The sequence below is a fragment of the Megalobrama amblycephala genome, linkage group LG13, assembly GCF_018812025.1.
Source record: "Megalobrama amblycephala isolate DHTTF-2021 linkage group LG13, ASM1881202v1, whole genome shotgun sequence".
NCBI classification, from domain to species: domain Eukaryota; kingdom Metazoa; phylum Chordata; class Actinopteri; order Cypriniformes; family Xenocyprididae; genus Megalobrama; species Megalobrama amblycephala.
Genome location: NC_063056.1, coordinates 24,705,558 through 24,720,505, shown reverse-complemented (window position 1 = coordinate 24,720,505; position 14,948 = coordinate 24,705,558). Strand labels below are relative to the sequence as shown.

The window sequence follows — 14,948 nt, the reverse complement described above, 5'->3', positions numbered from 1 at the left end:
ACATATTAGTTTCACACACTCAGGAGTTTTGGATCAGCAGCTGATGAAGACCTGTGTCATACGAAAGACTGATGCATTGTGGTTGTGCGGCTAGTGCAAATGGTTTGGCTGTTCTCAGTTCCTTGAACTCGATAATTTTACAAGAAATGCATGACAAATCAGGTGCATGATCTGAGGTCAAACTATCAATCCTTTACTCGTGTGAGATTATCCATTGATTGTTAAGAATTCTTGTAGGTCACATTTCCTATTACAACGCAGACCTCCCCCTGTGATCTGCTTGGTGTAAAACTTAAATGCGTGAATCGGAAACGATGCATACGAGAGTAGCAAGCGCGGTGTGTTGGTTTGTGTCACAACTTCCTTTTCAGCTGCAAGCTGATCAAGAGGCTCGAAAGAACACGAGGTACTTTTTTGTCGTCGTCTACTACTGCTTACTTTATATTATAGAACATTTTTAAGGATTTAAAATAACAAAAATAGTTCTATAGCCTTAAACTCAAAGCTATTAGTTTCTTCTGTCACGTTATAATCAACCAAATGATTTTGTATTATTTGTTTAATATTGGTTGGATGTAGACAAGAAAAATCTGTTAAAGACTTTTAAAAAATATTTTTACTAACTCTCTACCTTCCAGTATAACTTTTCAGTGGAACACAAAAAAGATATTTCGATGAGTGTTTCAATTGTTTTTGCTCATACAATAAAAGTCAATGGGGTCCAAAGTAGTATTGACTTTCATTGTATGGAAAAATTATAGACATCATATTGTGCTGCACACACAAAAAAAATAGCATGGTACAAATTTGGGATGATGTGGGTGAGTAAATAATGACAGAATTTTCATCTTGTGCATGGTGAACTATCTTTTCAATAGCACGAATGGAAAATGTTACGTAATAAATGTTTTTCTTTCTAAAATGGTGTTTAATCTATAATTAGGAAGTGTTATTTGTGGCCCTGGACCACAAAACCAGTCATAAGTCGCACTGGTATATACAATACATTGTATGAGTTAAAATGGTAACACTTTACAATAAGGTTCATTAGTTAACTAACATGAACTAACCATAGGCAATACATTTGTTACTGTATTTACTAATCTTTGTTAACGTCAGTTAATGAAAATATAGTTCATTGTTTGTTCATGTTAGTTTACTTAACAAGATTTTAATAATGTATTAGTAAATGTTGAAATGAACATTTAACTAAGATTAATAAATGCTGTAAAAGTGCAGTTCATTATTAGTTCATGTTAACTAATGTAGTTAACTAATGTTGAATAATGAACCTTATTGTAAAGTGTTACCGTTAAAATGATCAATTTTTCTTTTATGCCAAAAATAATTCGGATATTAAGTAAAGATCATGTTCCATGAAGATATTTTGTAAATTTCCTACCATGAATATATAAAAACATTATTTTTGTGAGTGGATATGCATTGCTAAGGACTTCATTTGGACAACTTTAAAGGCGATTTCCTCAATATTGATTTATTTTTATTTTTTTTGCACCCTCAGATTCCAGATTTTCAAATAGTTGTATCTCGTTAAAATATTGTCCTAACAAACCATACATCAATGGAAAGATTATTTATTCAGCTTTCAGAGGACGTATAAATCTCAATTGACCCTTGTGACTGGTTTCGTAGTCAGTTGATAGATATAAATTTGTCATTCTTTTTACAAATCACCTAGGAAGAAAACATCTCGAGCCATTTTCTCGGCTTCCTTGCTGGACTGCTCATCATTTTGATTGACATGTCAAACCCAGTCATCACTCAGCCTGGTGCCGGCTCTTATGGTACAAATGTGCAGACTGGAGAATGGAGCACTGGTCTTTGTTCTTGCTGCAGTGACCTACTTGTCTGTAAGTTCTGAGATCAGTCAGCAAACCATCCAAATTACATGCAACCCGAACTTCAAAAAGATTTTATTGGTATATTTTAGCTGTGGTTTAATATTTAGCCAATGAGAACACCGGTTTAGTCACTTTACTGCTTTTATCAGTGTCACATTGTTAACATAAAACACATGATCTTGTCTGCTTTTTTCCACTGTCTAGGTGCTCTTGGCTGTATCTGTCCAATAGCTCTCAGCTGTTACACAGCAAACAAGTATGGTGAGAATGTATGTCTTGCATGTGTACCTGGAGGAATGGCTGCATTGAGGACACACATGCGACTGACCTATGGAATACAGGTATAGGCCTACTAAAAATTGAGGATCAGATTTCCCATATTGTATTTAAGAAATCGTATCCATGCATTTATTGCTGTCTCCACTTGTACGTATTTCACAATGCCATTCTTTATTTTTCCCTGCAGGGCACAATTTGCAATGATGCTTTGATGGCCTGTTGCTGTGGACTATTTGAAACATGTCGAATGGCCAGAGAAATTCGTATCAGGAATGGAGAGACCTAGACCTCTTTACTGTTTCAGTTTTAAAATTCTTTTATATTTTTGAAAGCATTCAAATTAAACATTAATTAATTCATTAATCAATAATCATACCTTAAGTGCAAATCACCTAAGTATGGCAGGAGAATTAAAACCATGATAGAATCCGTAAACATACATTCTTTGGAAATAAAAAAGAGATGACCAATACTGTTTACTTATTAAATAATGTAAAGTGTGTTATATTACTGCAGTTAAGTCTTGAATTTAAGACTGTAATACTTGCAATATTCATTATTACATTGTATGTGCTGACAATTTTGCTGTAATGCTCAAAATGTGCCAAACTGCAGCATTAATATGTAACTGTACTGTACATGAGCTGTTTGTCATATTTAATATTCACCTCAAACACAATACAGTGGAATCGTCTATTCATATGAAATAAAAAACACCACTTTTCACGTTTATTTATTTTCGCTTGCTGCTGTGTTTTTTTGCTTAGCAAACAACTATACAAATTATATATCTACCTTCACCTCAATACATAAATGAGATAAATGCACAAAAATGTTTATTGTATTACCTGCTTTTCATGTCGAGACGTATTGCGTCATCATCGCGCAGCAGTACGAGCGCCTCTGATTGGCTGTTTTTGGCGGTGACCTGGCAACCGATAGAGGGCTTATAGACGCTTATTTTATTCTCCAGGATCTTCAGATATAGACACACAGAGCGCAGATCGCGGCTTTTTATTGACAACCAGTGATTGCTTACCGATACTAGGTGTTCTTGATCCATCTCCAGAGGGGATGTCGACGCGAACGCTGCCTCTTCTCTTCATTAATCTGGGTGGAGAAATGCTGTACATCCTGGATCAGCGCCTGCGGGCTCAGAATATCCCAGCAGATAAAGCGAAGAAAGGTAGATGGCAGCTAATATGCCAGGGAGTTGATAAAGCAATCTTTTCTGGAGACCCAGATTATGATGTAAACGTTGTATTTATGATCATTGTGTGTGATCTTTTTAAAGGAAAGGAGCTGTTGGATCTTCTGCTATTGCTGTACACAATTAGCCAGTTAGCCCGTGTATTTGAATACAGTGATCCCTGGTCAGTTACATGCAGGAAACATGTCATTTTTGCATTGTTATGCCATCCCTTGTAGACGACATTATTTAAAGGCACAATATGTACGATTTTTGGATTAAAATATCCAAAACCCACTAGAACAGTGTTATATATTTTGTTGATTTGTGTACTTACATTATCCCAGATGTTTCCAAGAATGTTTTAATCTAGAGAAATAAGCAATTTTAACCAGGACACGGACCGTGTCTGTGCGTCGCCTATCAATGACATCATACCTGCGTTACCGTCGATTTCCGGTTTTATTTTGTAGCTATCTTTTATTAGACAAGGGAACAACTGTTTGGACACATTTATAGACAGAAAACTAATCATTGTTATATAGCTCAACACGTTTAGTCTTATTGTCTGAGTCTCGTTTTCTTGATTTTATTCATATGATATTCTAATATCGATCTAGCTTACTGCAGTGTGTAACAAGTGTCTCACAGCAGCCGCCAAGCGAACAAACAGAGTAACATTATAACATAATTTTCAACACAAATGTATCTAATATGATAAAACAGCACTTCATTGCCCCACATACGCTTGACCGGAAGAAGCGGACTGTGGCATAATAAAAGTTCCGCTGCTCTCGAGCCATGTGTCGTGCTCATCTCTCTTTACCCCTTATTTACACTGCACTCGTTTGCAGTGTGTTACGGTTTTGTTCCATCCTCTATGCGGTGTCAACTCACACCAGGAGCATTTCAAAAGCGAAGCGGTTGGATTCGCGAGACCACAAGATTTGCCTGACGTTGTTTTACTTGATTTTTTGTGTGTTTTTTATGGCTAAATGGTTATATTTTGTCCAGTTTAATTGTGTTTATTGCTATGCCATACTTTATTTTGCTGTAGCCTACATGTGAAGTTAATACACTTAAAGGGATAGTTCACCCAAAAATGAAAATTTGATGTTTATCTGCTTACCCCCAGCGCATCCAAAGATGTAGGTGACTTTGTTTCCTCAGTAGAACACAAATGATGATTTTTAACTCCAACCGTTGCCGTCTGTCAGTCAAATAATGCTAGTGGATGGGAACTTCTACTATAAGAGTAAATAAAACTTGCATAGACCAAATTAAACCCTGCGGCTCGTGACGACACATTGATGTCCTAAGACACGAAACGATTGGTTTGTGCGAGAAACCGAACAGTATTTATATCATTTTTTAACTCTAATACACCACTATGTCCAACCGTGTGCAGCACTCGTTAGTAAGGTCTGATCGCGCTCTGACAGCGGCAGTGATGTCTAGCACTCATTGAAGTATATGCGCGAGACATCACTGCCGTTGTCAGAGCGCGATCAGACCAAACGAATCGAGTGATGAATGCAGTTGGACATAGTGGTGTATTAGAGGTAAAAAATTATATAAATACTGTTCGGTTTCTCGCACAAACCGATCGTTTCGTGTCTTAGGACATCAATGTGTCGTCACGAGCTGCAGGGTTTAATTTGGACTTGTCTATGCAAGTTTTATTTACTCTTATAGTAGAAGTTCCCATCCACTAGCATTATTTGACTGACAGACGGCAGCGGTTGCAGTTAAAAATCATCATTTGTGTTCTACTGAAGAAACAAAGTCACCTACATCTTGGATGCGCTGGGGGTAAGCAGATAAACCTAAAATTTTCATTTTTGGGTGAACTATCCCTTTAAGAATAAAAGATTTTCAAGTTTTTCAACTTCGAATCTTCTTGTAGTAATGTGAAATATGAGCAAGAGTCTACACAGGGTGATTATTTTGACTTTATTTTGTTTGACTTTATTTATTTGAGATGCGCAGCTTGGACGCGGCATCCGTCAAAAAAAGACTAGCACCTATCTTTAGCGAAGTGGTGCGGCGAGCCGCTTCTGAAACATGCCGCGGCGCGGCTGGTGTAAACACAAGCATTGACTAGAGTGGCCGTGTCGGAGCCGTAATGCGCCGCAAATGTGTGCAGTGTAAATAAGGGGTTAGCAATCGCTCCGGCGGCTTGGCTCAGCTCCCACAGCACTCGGCCCTGTTCTGCTTCATACTACAGTAACGTTAATGATCTCATCCATGAACATGTTTTCTGCCCGTCAGATTCTTTTCCCCTGGCTGTGAGGTGAAGACGACATCTCCCGTGATTCTGTGCTCAACCTCGGCGTCATCAAGCTACGCCTTTGTTTTGAATAGGCAAACTCTAACGGCGAAAATGTACATATTGTGCCTTTAAATGAGAAAAAAACATTTTAATAATGCAAAAGATGTCAAAAATTGTCCATGGAAAAATGCAATGGCCCCCCCTAAAAATGCGATCGTCTTTGCATTAGAAAACAAATATAACAAGTGATAGCACAAATATTACACATTTTTGACAAAACATTTTTACAAAAAAATAATATTGTGTATTAAATTAATAAAATAATATTAATCAAAATATAATATACTGTCCATATTTTTTTGCTTTTCACTATATATTAATATCTAAAAATCAAAAATGTTCATAAGAATTTTGATAATGGAGGTGATGAAGTTTGCATGTTTCAAGCTTATAAAAAATGAGATGTCAATTGGACTCTGCATTTGTTCACCCTTACTTCTGTTGCATGCAACGCTGTGGCTTAATTACATTTGCTCAAGAGCTTGCCAGTATCATGGTTTCCTGTCTAATGTACGTTCCTGTGTCAGGGTTTCCTCTCTTACTTGCATTCTGAAATATTCTTAATGAACGTTGTAGTTGTGCCGACACTGGCCTTTGGTATCAAAGTGGGCCACAGAGGTTACAAAACAGTTTGAATAAGTTTCTTGTAGCTTGTAGATGTGATGTATATATATGTAGCTGATGCCGAACCTGCTATTTAGTTAACTTCCTTAAAGGATCATTTTAAATATGTCCCTTTCGATTTGCAATCTTTGTAGCCACTGTAGCAGATTGGCTAGAGGAGGACAGAAAAAGAGGTATTGTTAACATTCTGCTTGCTTTGCCGCTGGCCATAGAGCAAAGTAGTGTGCGTGTGCACATGCCAGCTCACATAGGCACTTGCTGTGTAGAGGGAGATGGGGGTTTTGTGCTACTTTAATTGTAATTTCACATTTTGAATGTTTTCGCGTGAGAAATACACCATTGTAAAATAAGAACCCCAAAGATTCAGGAAGCAAATATAGTTATTTTTAGTACTGAGATATAAATGAAATCCTCCATGTGGCAGTATATGTTCCTAGCATTTGTGTTTTCCTCATTCAACATGTGATGACAATTTTCAGCTTGCTTCTCTGTGAAAACATCTGCCAGTTTTGATTTATAGCCTATTATTTTTGTTTATCTATCTTTCTTGGCAAAACAGCTTTCTACAGTACAGACTGCATTGTGTTGGCTTTGTTTTCAGCTTCATTTTTGCACAGAATTGCTTTTGACTCATTGCATCACTGTCTTTGTGTTTGTGTTGTGGTAGTTATGAATGATATCATTACCACCATGTTCAATAAGAAGTTCCTGGAGGAGTTGTTCAAGCCACAAGAGCTGTACTCCAAGAAGGCCCTCAGGACGGTGTTTGACCGACTGGCTCACGCCTCTATCATGAGACTCAACCAAGCTAGTATGGACAAGGTGAAAACTCAACTCAAGTCAAGGATGCATTGTCATTTTCTTGAATTCTGAGAACAGACAGTTGCTTTATTTTTATTGGTGCCGTTCTTGAATATTTTCCTAGTGAGAACTTTCTACAAAACTCTCTGTATTCTTAGTAAACAAATCAGTTCTTATGAGGTTTTTTTTAGTTCTTTTCACCTGTATTATTTTATGTTGATCTTTACTTTGAAATTCTCTTTTGTATTTAATAATATTCTATTTTATGTATAGATATCAGTATATTTTAATAAGCGTAATAATGATAAATGGCTCCCTCTGGTGTGTAATATGATGAAATATGTAATGGCTGCTTTATTTTGCTTTTCCCATGCACAGCTGTATGACTTGATGACCATGGCATTCAAGTATCAAGTCCTTCTGTGTCCTCGCCCTAAAGACATCCTCCTTGTGTCCTTCAACCATATGGATGCCATCAGGGACTTTGTGAAAGACACTCCCAGCATCCTCAGCCAAGTGGATGAAACAAACAAACAACTCATAGAGGTAGAACTGTCTCTTCAATCTCTGTGTAAAGGCACTACTGCTCAGAATTACATTTTATTTTTTTAAATTATTAAATGTAATAAATAATTGTTTCATTGTTAATAACTGTTAATTTAATATTAGTGTTTAATATTAATATTATTTAATATTTTATTATGTTAATGTTATTATTTAATATTATAATATATTTTTTTCCATTGTTTGGTATTATTAATAATGATAATAATGATAATATATGATGTTATTATTATTATAATGATTGTGCAAATATTTAGCTGTCATTGTCTTATTCTTTTGCTTGTAACTCTTAGATATATACCCCTTTATCTGGTGGAGAGTTTCAACTAATTAGACAAACACTCCTCATCTTCTTTCAAGATATGCATATAAGAGTAAGTCTTTTCTCTATTTTGATTTATGTAAATGAATACAGAATATATATAAATACAATAATATTGGTCATGTTTATGAAGGTGCAGAAAATAATCATTTTGACGAAGTCAAAATATATTTAAACATGATATGAATCTTGTTTTTTAGGTATCAATTTTCCTGAAAGACAAAGTACAGAACTCCAACGGACGATTCGTCCTCCCCACGTCAGGCCCTGTTCCGTATGGGACGCATACCCCAGGACTCATGAGGTTAGCTGGATAGGGTTAATGCAGCGCACCTAACACAAAACACATATTTTCCAGTATTGATGTGACCAAAGCATTTAAAGGTGCCCTAGAATCAAAAATTGAATTTACCTCGGCATAGTTGAATAACAAGAGTTCAGTACATGGAAAAGACATACGTTGAGTTTCAAACTCCATTGTTTCCTCCTTCTTATATAAATCTCATTTGTTTAAAAGACCTCCGAAGACCAGGTGAATCTCAACATAACACCGACTGTTACGTAACAGTCGGGATCATTAATATGTATGCCCCCAATATTTGCATATGCCAGCCCATGTTTAAGGCATTACACAAGCCAGTATTAACGCCTGGATCTGTGCACAGCTGAATCATCAGACTAGGTAAGCAAGCAAGAACAATAGCGAAAAATGGCAGATGGAGCAATAATAACTGACATGATCCATGATTACATGATATTTTTAGTGATATTTGTAAATTGTCTTTCTAAATGTTTTGTTAACATGTTGCTAATGTACTGTTAAATGTGGTTAAAGTTACCATCGTTTATTACTGTATTCGCGGAGACAAGAGAGCCGTCGCTATTTTCATTTTTAAACACTTGCAGTCTATATAATTCATAAACACAACTTCATTCTTTGTAAATCTCTCCAACAGTGTAGCATTAGCCCGTTAGCCACAGAGCATATAGCCTCAAACTCATTCAGAATCAAATGTAAACATCCAAATAAATACTATACTCACAGGAATCGATGCATGCATGCAGCATGAATGACGAACATCTTGTAAAGATCCATTTGAAGGTTATATTAGCTGTGTGAACTTTGTTTATGCACTGTATAACTGCACTTATAGTCGAGTGCTCGGGAGGGCAGGGAGCGAGAGATTTAAAGGGGCCGCGCAGCCTGAATCGGTGCATAGTTAATGATGCCCCAAAATAGGCAGTTAAAAAAATTAATTTAAAAAAATCTATGGGGTATTTTGAGCTGAAACTTCACAGACACATTCAGGGGACACCTTAGACTTATATTACATCCTTTGAAAAGACGTTCTACGGCACCTTTAAAAGGCTGAGAATGGCAGGATTTGATTTGAACATTATAAATAAATAGCCTCTGAATTTAATGCTGAAGTTGTGCATATGTTTGCTCTGAAATCACCAGACAGAGTCTGACAGTGAGGGTTTATAGATAATTGCATTAACAAGAGACTTGGGCATATAAGAGAGCTTTTCTAAGTATAGCAGGGTCTGTGTTTAGACTGTGACTGAAAGCACTTATTCTAATAGCGCTTAGGAATAGCTGACATAGAACATGATGTCCAGGAACTATTTTTTTATCAACATCAAAATTTAGCTTTATGAATTTATAATATGTATAATATGACCAGTTATTGAAACTGATCACCATTTCTTTTAAGCATCATTTTTACATCTGTGATGAGAGAAATTAACTTTTAAAGTTTTTTTTGTTTTGTTTTTTTTAATATTGCATTACGTCTCGGCCTGTATAAAATAATTATTAAAGTTTTCTAAAAGTGTTAGATCATTTCTAATAAGAAATGCTGTTTAAAATGATTTTAAATGTATTCATTATTTATCAATTATTTTTTCATCACTGTGTTTAATTCCCAGGATGTTTAGCTGTAGTGGTGAGGAGGTGAGAAGGATGCAGTTCCGCGATGGTGGCAACTACAACACCGCTCTCCGTGAGGGATCTTTTGAAATGTATGGTGATCGAGTCATCAAACTGGGCACAAACATGTGAGCATCAACCACTTTCTAATAATACTCATTCCCACTAATATTCATTAGTGGAATCATATGACTTACATCTCCTGTGGATCTTCAGATACAGGGGTGTAATTCATCACGTTTTATCTGTTTTATCTGTAGCAAAGTGTCATCTCTAATTGATTTGTGAATAATTTAGCTGTAAACCTGAGACAGGTAGCCTTTCACTGGAGCATTATCTGTTTGTTCTTTCAGGTACAGTGTGAGCCGCCCTGTTGAGACACACATGTCTGGAACCTCCAAAAACTCCTCACAGCACACCAAGGTAAGATTATAAATTAATTATACTTTTTTTGTTGTTGTTTAAATATTATTTTTAAAGTGCCCCTGTTATGCTATTTTAAAGAGGGGGTGTAATGCTATTTCATGCATTCTGACTTATTTACACTGTTAAAGAGTTGCATTCTCATGCTAAACTTGGCCAAAGTTTCAAAACATGAGTTGGACGTATGACAGAGTATTTCTGTGCCAAATACACTACTTCTGGTTGTGGACCGGGGTTCAGGATTTTTTTTTCGAGTATGGCCTGTATGATAAGCAAGATCAAGAGCACACCCATCAACGCGTTTCATTCAGGATACAGAAGCCGAGAGATTTTTCAACAATGGCTGTGTCCCAATTCAGGGGGCTGCATCCTTCGAGTCATTTAAGAAAAATAATCGTTAGATTGCAAAGTAAGAAAAAAATTACAGTATTTTACACCTCACAATGAATATCAGTCAATTTTATTATGGTTACTTTCTTAAATATGACATCTTTGATCACGTATGTAGCCTTCAAATGCGACCTCCGGAAGACGCAGCTCCTGTCACCGAAGGAATGTGTTTTTGGTTGTGAGGGAAAGATTACCTTTTTCAGCTTCCCAAAGAACCCAGCATTAAGGGAACAGTGGATGAAGTTTGTTTTTCCGGGGCAGCAACGGAGTTGTGCGCGTATGTTTGTTTGTTCCCGGGATTTCGGTGATGAATGCTTTGTAAGCAAGTCCCAGTTCGTTGCTGGATTTGCAGATCACAGGTGGTGAGTAAAGCTGCATCAGATGTCTCTGTTTTGTTGGCAATCGGCGCACAAGTGCATATAATGTAAACAACATGAACGTTTTTGTTCCATTTTTATTTTGATGTCACAGCTTCTAAGCAAAAGCTGCGCGCGCTCGTGACTCTTTAGATCCGCCTATGGCACTAACGGCAGACACGCCTCCAGGAGCTCTGCTTTTTTCCGAAAAGACTCGGTACAGCGTATATATCTTTTATAAATATGACAAAACTAAAGACTTTTCGGAGATATACTATTCTGTATGTACTCAAGATTAACATGAGATTGCAGAAACTGTGTGATACCCCCCTTTAAAGGTTCTTGATTTTGTTTTGGAGGTCTCCTGCAATAGGTTTACATGCATCCAAGGTCAAAAAACACTTCTCATAATGTACATTGCATCATTGCCTCTTTTCTCACAGTGCCTGAAACGGTTCAATAAAGGATTCTCTCTCTCTAAATCCCGCCTTTCTGTGAGCATACTCTGCTCTTATTGGTCAGATGGCCCAGTCTGTTATGATTGGTCTACCGCTTACAGCGCATGTTGGAAATTAAACAGCCATTACCATATCTGAATTTCAGTTTCGGAGGCTTCCTCTGCGCTTGTATACACAGTGATACAAACAGTTGGGATGGTGTAGGTTTTACCATATCAGAAAACGGCATATTCTCGAGTTGTCAACAACACATACCAAACTCTTCCAAGCCTCGGCTACAACTACAGCATTTGAGGGTGGGTCAAAGTAGATTTTGTTCACTGGCAGCTAATGAAGACCAGGTAAACATTATGCAAATTTGTTGCAAACATGCATAGGTTCGTGCAGGAATTAAGATGGGAATTTCTAATGTTTTAGTTTCAGGTATTTCCAAATCGGTTTCTTTTGGGAGACAATAACTCCATTTATTGTGCTCTTTGATCTTTGAAACCTTGCAGACCTTTTACATTTACAAACCGCTATATTTCACACCAAATGAAAGGTAATGAAAAAGCATTATAGGGGCACTTTAAATAACATAGTTGGTAATTTGCATCCTCTTCATATAATCAAATCTTATTTAAAATGTTTTAGAATGTTGGTTCATTAAATGCATCATGAAAGCTAATGGTAAAAAAATATATATTTCCAAAAAAATGTGTTATGTAATTAGCATGCATTTTTGACTAAATTCATACAATCCTGAAGGTCAACACAACTCCGAATCCTTTGGCAAAAGAAGAGTTAAACCTGCTTGCTAGACTAATGGGAGGTCTGGAGGTGCAGAAACCAGCTGGCACTGACTCCGGCTTCCGTGTCAACCTCTTCGCCACTGACGAGGAGGAAGAGTGAGTTTTTATTTGAGTTATAGTGTCTGAATTGAATTTGACTAGACTGTCACTAATAGATTTAAAGCTGCATTTCTCCCCAAAATAACGCCTTTAATGTAATATGTCATGATATTTTACTTGCTTTTAATTAATATTCTTCTCAATAATGATTCTTATTAGACTCACTTTTTTGCAATATATTGTTTGGGGTCAGTACATTTTTATTAAAGAAATGTATACTTTTAATTCAGCAAGGACAAATAAATAGGTCAAAAGTGATAGTAAAGACATTTATAATTTTGCAAAAGATTTCTATTTCAAGTAAATGATTCAAATTTCAAGTAAAAATATATATCATGGTTTCCATAAAAATATTAAGCAGCACAACTGTTTTTAACATTGATGATAAGAAATGTTTCTTGAGCACCAAATCAGCATATTAGAATGATTTCTGAAGGATCATGTGACACTGAAGACTAGAGTAATGATGCTTTGACATCACATTTTGATAAAACACCTTTTAAAATATATTAAAATGGAAAAAAGTTATTTTAAATTGTAAAAATAATGCACAGTTTATTAATAATTACTGTTTTTGATCAAATAAATGTAGCCTTGGTGAGCATGAGATCTTACTGACCCCAAACTTTTAAACTTTTAAATGTCTTTGTATATATGTACGCATGTATAAAAAAAGGGGATATAAAAATATAAGTGATTACTTTTTACTGTGGGGTAAAATGTGACCCTGCAAAAATTGAAATACAGCTTATCCCCACAGGGAAGCTTTGATATCAAGACCGGATGAGCTTTCTTATGAAGTTCTTAATATCCAGGCAACAAAGGTAATGCTTAATGTTTGTACGCTTGTAAAGTAATACACTTAGGTTGTTTCAGCACAATGCTATTTGATCCTTGGCCTCAGAAAACATTGTAATGCCTGATTACCAGTGATCCACCCACACTGAGACAAAGCTCTCAGCTAGTCTAATTGGATTTTGACAGGCTAAAGATTTTGAGTCTTAAGTTAACTTTAAACTGCCAAAGAGGACGATGGGAGTAACAGTACACCTCTGGCTGGTTCGTTTCAGGACAAACAGACCAATGCTGAGCTGGCTAAGATCATGGGAGAGTTTGGAGAGACGGGAGAACCTTCCCCCAGTTCCAGCAGCAAGGGTGATGACCTCCTGGCCATGATGGATGGACTGTGACTTAAACTTGGTGTTCCCTTTGACTGAGGAGAGTGATTGAGCTGTTAAGCAGGATAAAGTGCTACAATGTCTTACTCAGCAAAGAGGCCTTTTGTCTGGAGCTGCAGTGACAACCATATATATTCAGAACATCAGCTAAGCTCAACGAGAAATTCTTTCTTTGAGAATTTCGTGCAATTTTTGTCTCCTGCCACCCACTGAATGCGAGAAATAGCAGGTGTAGAAATGTATTATGCGTCTTGCTGTGGGACCATATTCATTTTTCCATGTTCGTTCTGTGAAGATAGTTTGGACCTACTGAGGCGGCAAAGTCCATGTCATCACATATTTCAGCAAATGGTTTGATATCAGTCTTCGCTGTAGCGTCTGCCGGCAATGTGGGCTTTGATGCCACAGACACTTCTGTGACATTTAGATCAGTGGACTGAATGAAAGTCCTTGTCTTAGTTGTCTAAAAGGACAATCCGTGCACATGGAATTCATTTAAATCCATTTGATGTGCAACCGAGAGGTGCGGGATATGTATCCACATAACGAGCGCTGCTTAAAACAGGGTACTGGAGGAAACCGAAGTGCACTTGAGGTAAATGTTTAGCACAGATCCCAAAACTGGTTTACAGGAAGCCCCAGGACAATTGGTGTTTGTTTGTTTTTGCCTTTATTCAAAGGGAGTGCAACAAAGTCAGGTATTTCAACGTCAAGAAATTCAAATAAAATGTCTTAGAGTGTGCAACTGTTGCATTATGTTACATGACAATGTATATGTGAAACCACCTTCCATTGAAAGAAAGCAATGCAATATGTATGGTGGATGAAATAGTTTCTATTTTTCATAAGCATAATAGAGCTTATTTATTGAAGTTAATGTACTGTATATGAATGTTCATTTTTGTCTGTTTACTGTTTCATTATATTGAAATAGATTTGAATGTGAAATAAAATAGATCTTTTTGCAAATTAATTACTGGTCAACATACCAAAGGTTTCTATTTTATATATTGATTGATATTTTTACACAACATATTAATTTCAACAAAGCATAAATACTATTTTTTTGTGAGTTGAACGTAAAAAAAAAAAATTGAAAGTGCGATCATGAATTAAAGGCTAAAGTCACACAAAGTCGAGAACGTTAGGGCTTCTTTATGAACACTAGATGGCGCAATAGAATAATGCAGCATTGTTGACAGCATTGTAAACAGAAACAGATCGCTATAGTTATCACAACAAATATAATGCTTTTCACATTAATACCTAGAGTTGTCACTTCAGTGTTAGCTTGTGCAGTTTATCACACCACAGTTTTAAACATTTTGAACAACCAGCACAGAACTT

At 36.4% G+C, this 14,948-nt stretch overlaps 2 protein-coding genes across 4 annotated transcripts; both read left to right on the top strand.

Annotated features, from left to right (window-relative positions):
- The first annotated feature begins 250 nt into the window (after positions 1-250).
- LOC125243091 (cornifelin-like) lies at positions 251-2,877 on the top strand. Its single transcript, XM_048152394.1, has 4 exons — positions 251-406; positions 1,700-1,871; positions 2,067-2,203; positions 2,329-2,877. The coding sequence occupies exons 2-4, from the start codon at positions 1,763-1,765 to the stop codon at positions 2,425-2,427; spliced, it is 345 nt and encodes a 114-aa protein (XP_048008351.1). The 5' UTR covers positions 251-406; positions 1,700-1,762; the 3' UTR covers positions 2,428-2,877.
- A 145-nt stretch (positions 2,878-3,022) lies between these two features.
- oscp1b (organic solute carrier partner 1b) lies at positions 3,023-14,574 on the top strand. 3 transcript variants are annotated; one of them, XM_048152391.1, is made up of 12 exons: positions 3,023-3,327; positions 3,961-3,963; positions 6,421-6,459; positions 6,954-7,108; positions 7,466-7,633; positions 7,945-8,025; positions 8,174-8,277; positions 9,906-10,034; positions 10,260-10,329; positions 12,281-12,420; positions 13,184-13,247; positions 13,494-14,574. In XM_048152391.1, the coding sequence occupies exons 1-12, from the start codon at positions 3,216-3,218 to the stop codon at positions 13,611-13,613; spliced, it is 1,185 nt and encodes a 394-aa protein (XP_048008348.1). In that variant the 5' UTR covers positions 3,023-3,215; the 3' UTR covers positions 13,614-14,574. The 3 variants fall into 3 exon arrangements, with proteins under 3 accessions (XP_048008348.1, XP_048008346.1, XP_048008347.1); XM_048152389.1 differs by lacking the exons at positions 3,961-3,963; positions 6,421-6,459; XM_048152390.1 differs by lacking the exons at positions 3,961-3,963; positions 6,421-6,459; positions 13,184-13,247.
- The last annotated feature ends 374 nt before the right edge of the window (positions 14,575-14,948 follow it).

What these genes read in the sequence shown, in the direction of transcription:
- LOC125243091 (XM_048152394.1), top strand. Translation starts at nt 1,763, where the DNA reads ATGTCAAACCCAGTCATCACTCAGCCTGGTGCCGGCTCTTATGGTACA. An exon ending in CTGCAGTGACCTACTTGTCT is followed by an intron (nt 1,872 to 2,066) that starts GTAAGTTCTGAG and finishes TCCACTGTCTAG; the next exon opens with GTGCTCTTGGCTGTATCTGT. An exon ending in GACTGACCTATGGAATACAG is followed by an intron (nt 2,204 to 2,328) that starts GTATAGGCCTAC and finishes TTTTCCCTGCAG; the next exon opens with GGCACAATTTGCAATGATGC.
- oscp1b (XM_048152391.1), top strand. Translation starts at nt 3,216, where the DNA reads ATGTCGACGCGAACGCTGCCTCTTCTCTTCATTAATCTGGGTGGAGAA. An exon ending in ACCAAGCTAGTATGGACAAG is followed by an intron (nt 7,109 to 7,465) that starts GTGAAAACTCAA and finishes TCCCATGCACAG; the next exon opens with CTGTATGACTTGATGACCAT. An exon ending in CATACCCCAGGACTCATGAG is followed by an intron (nt 8,278 to 9,905) that starts GTTAGCTGGATA and finishes TTTAATTCCCAG; the next exon opens with GATGTTTAGCTGTAGTGGTG.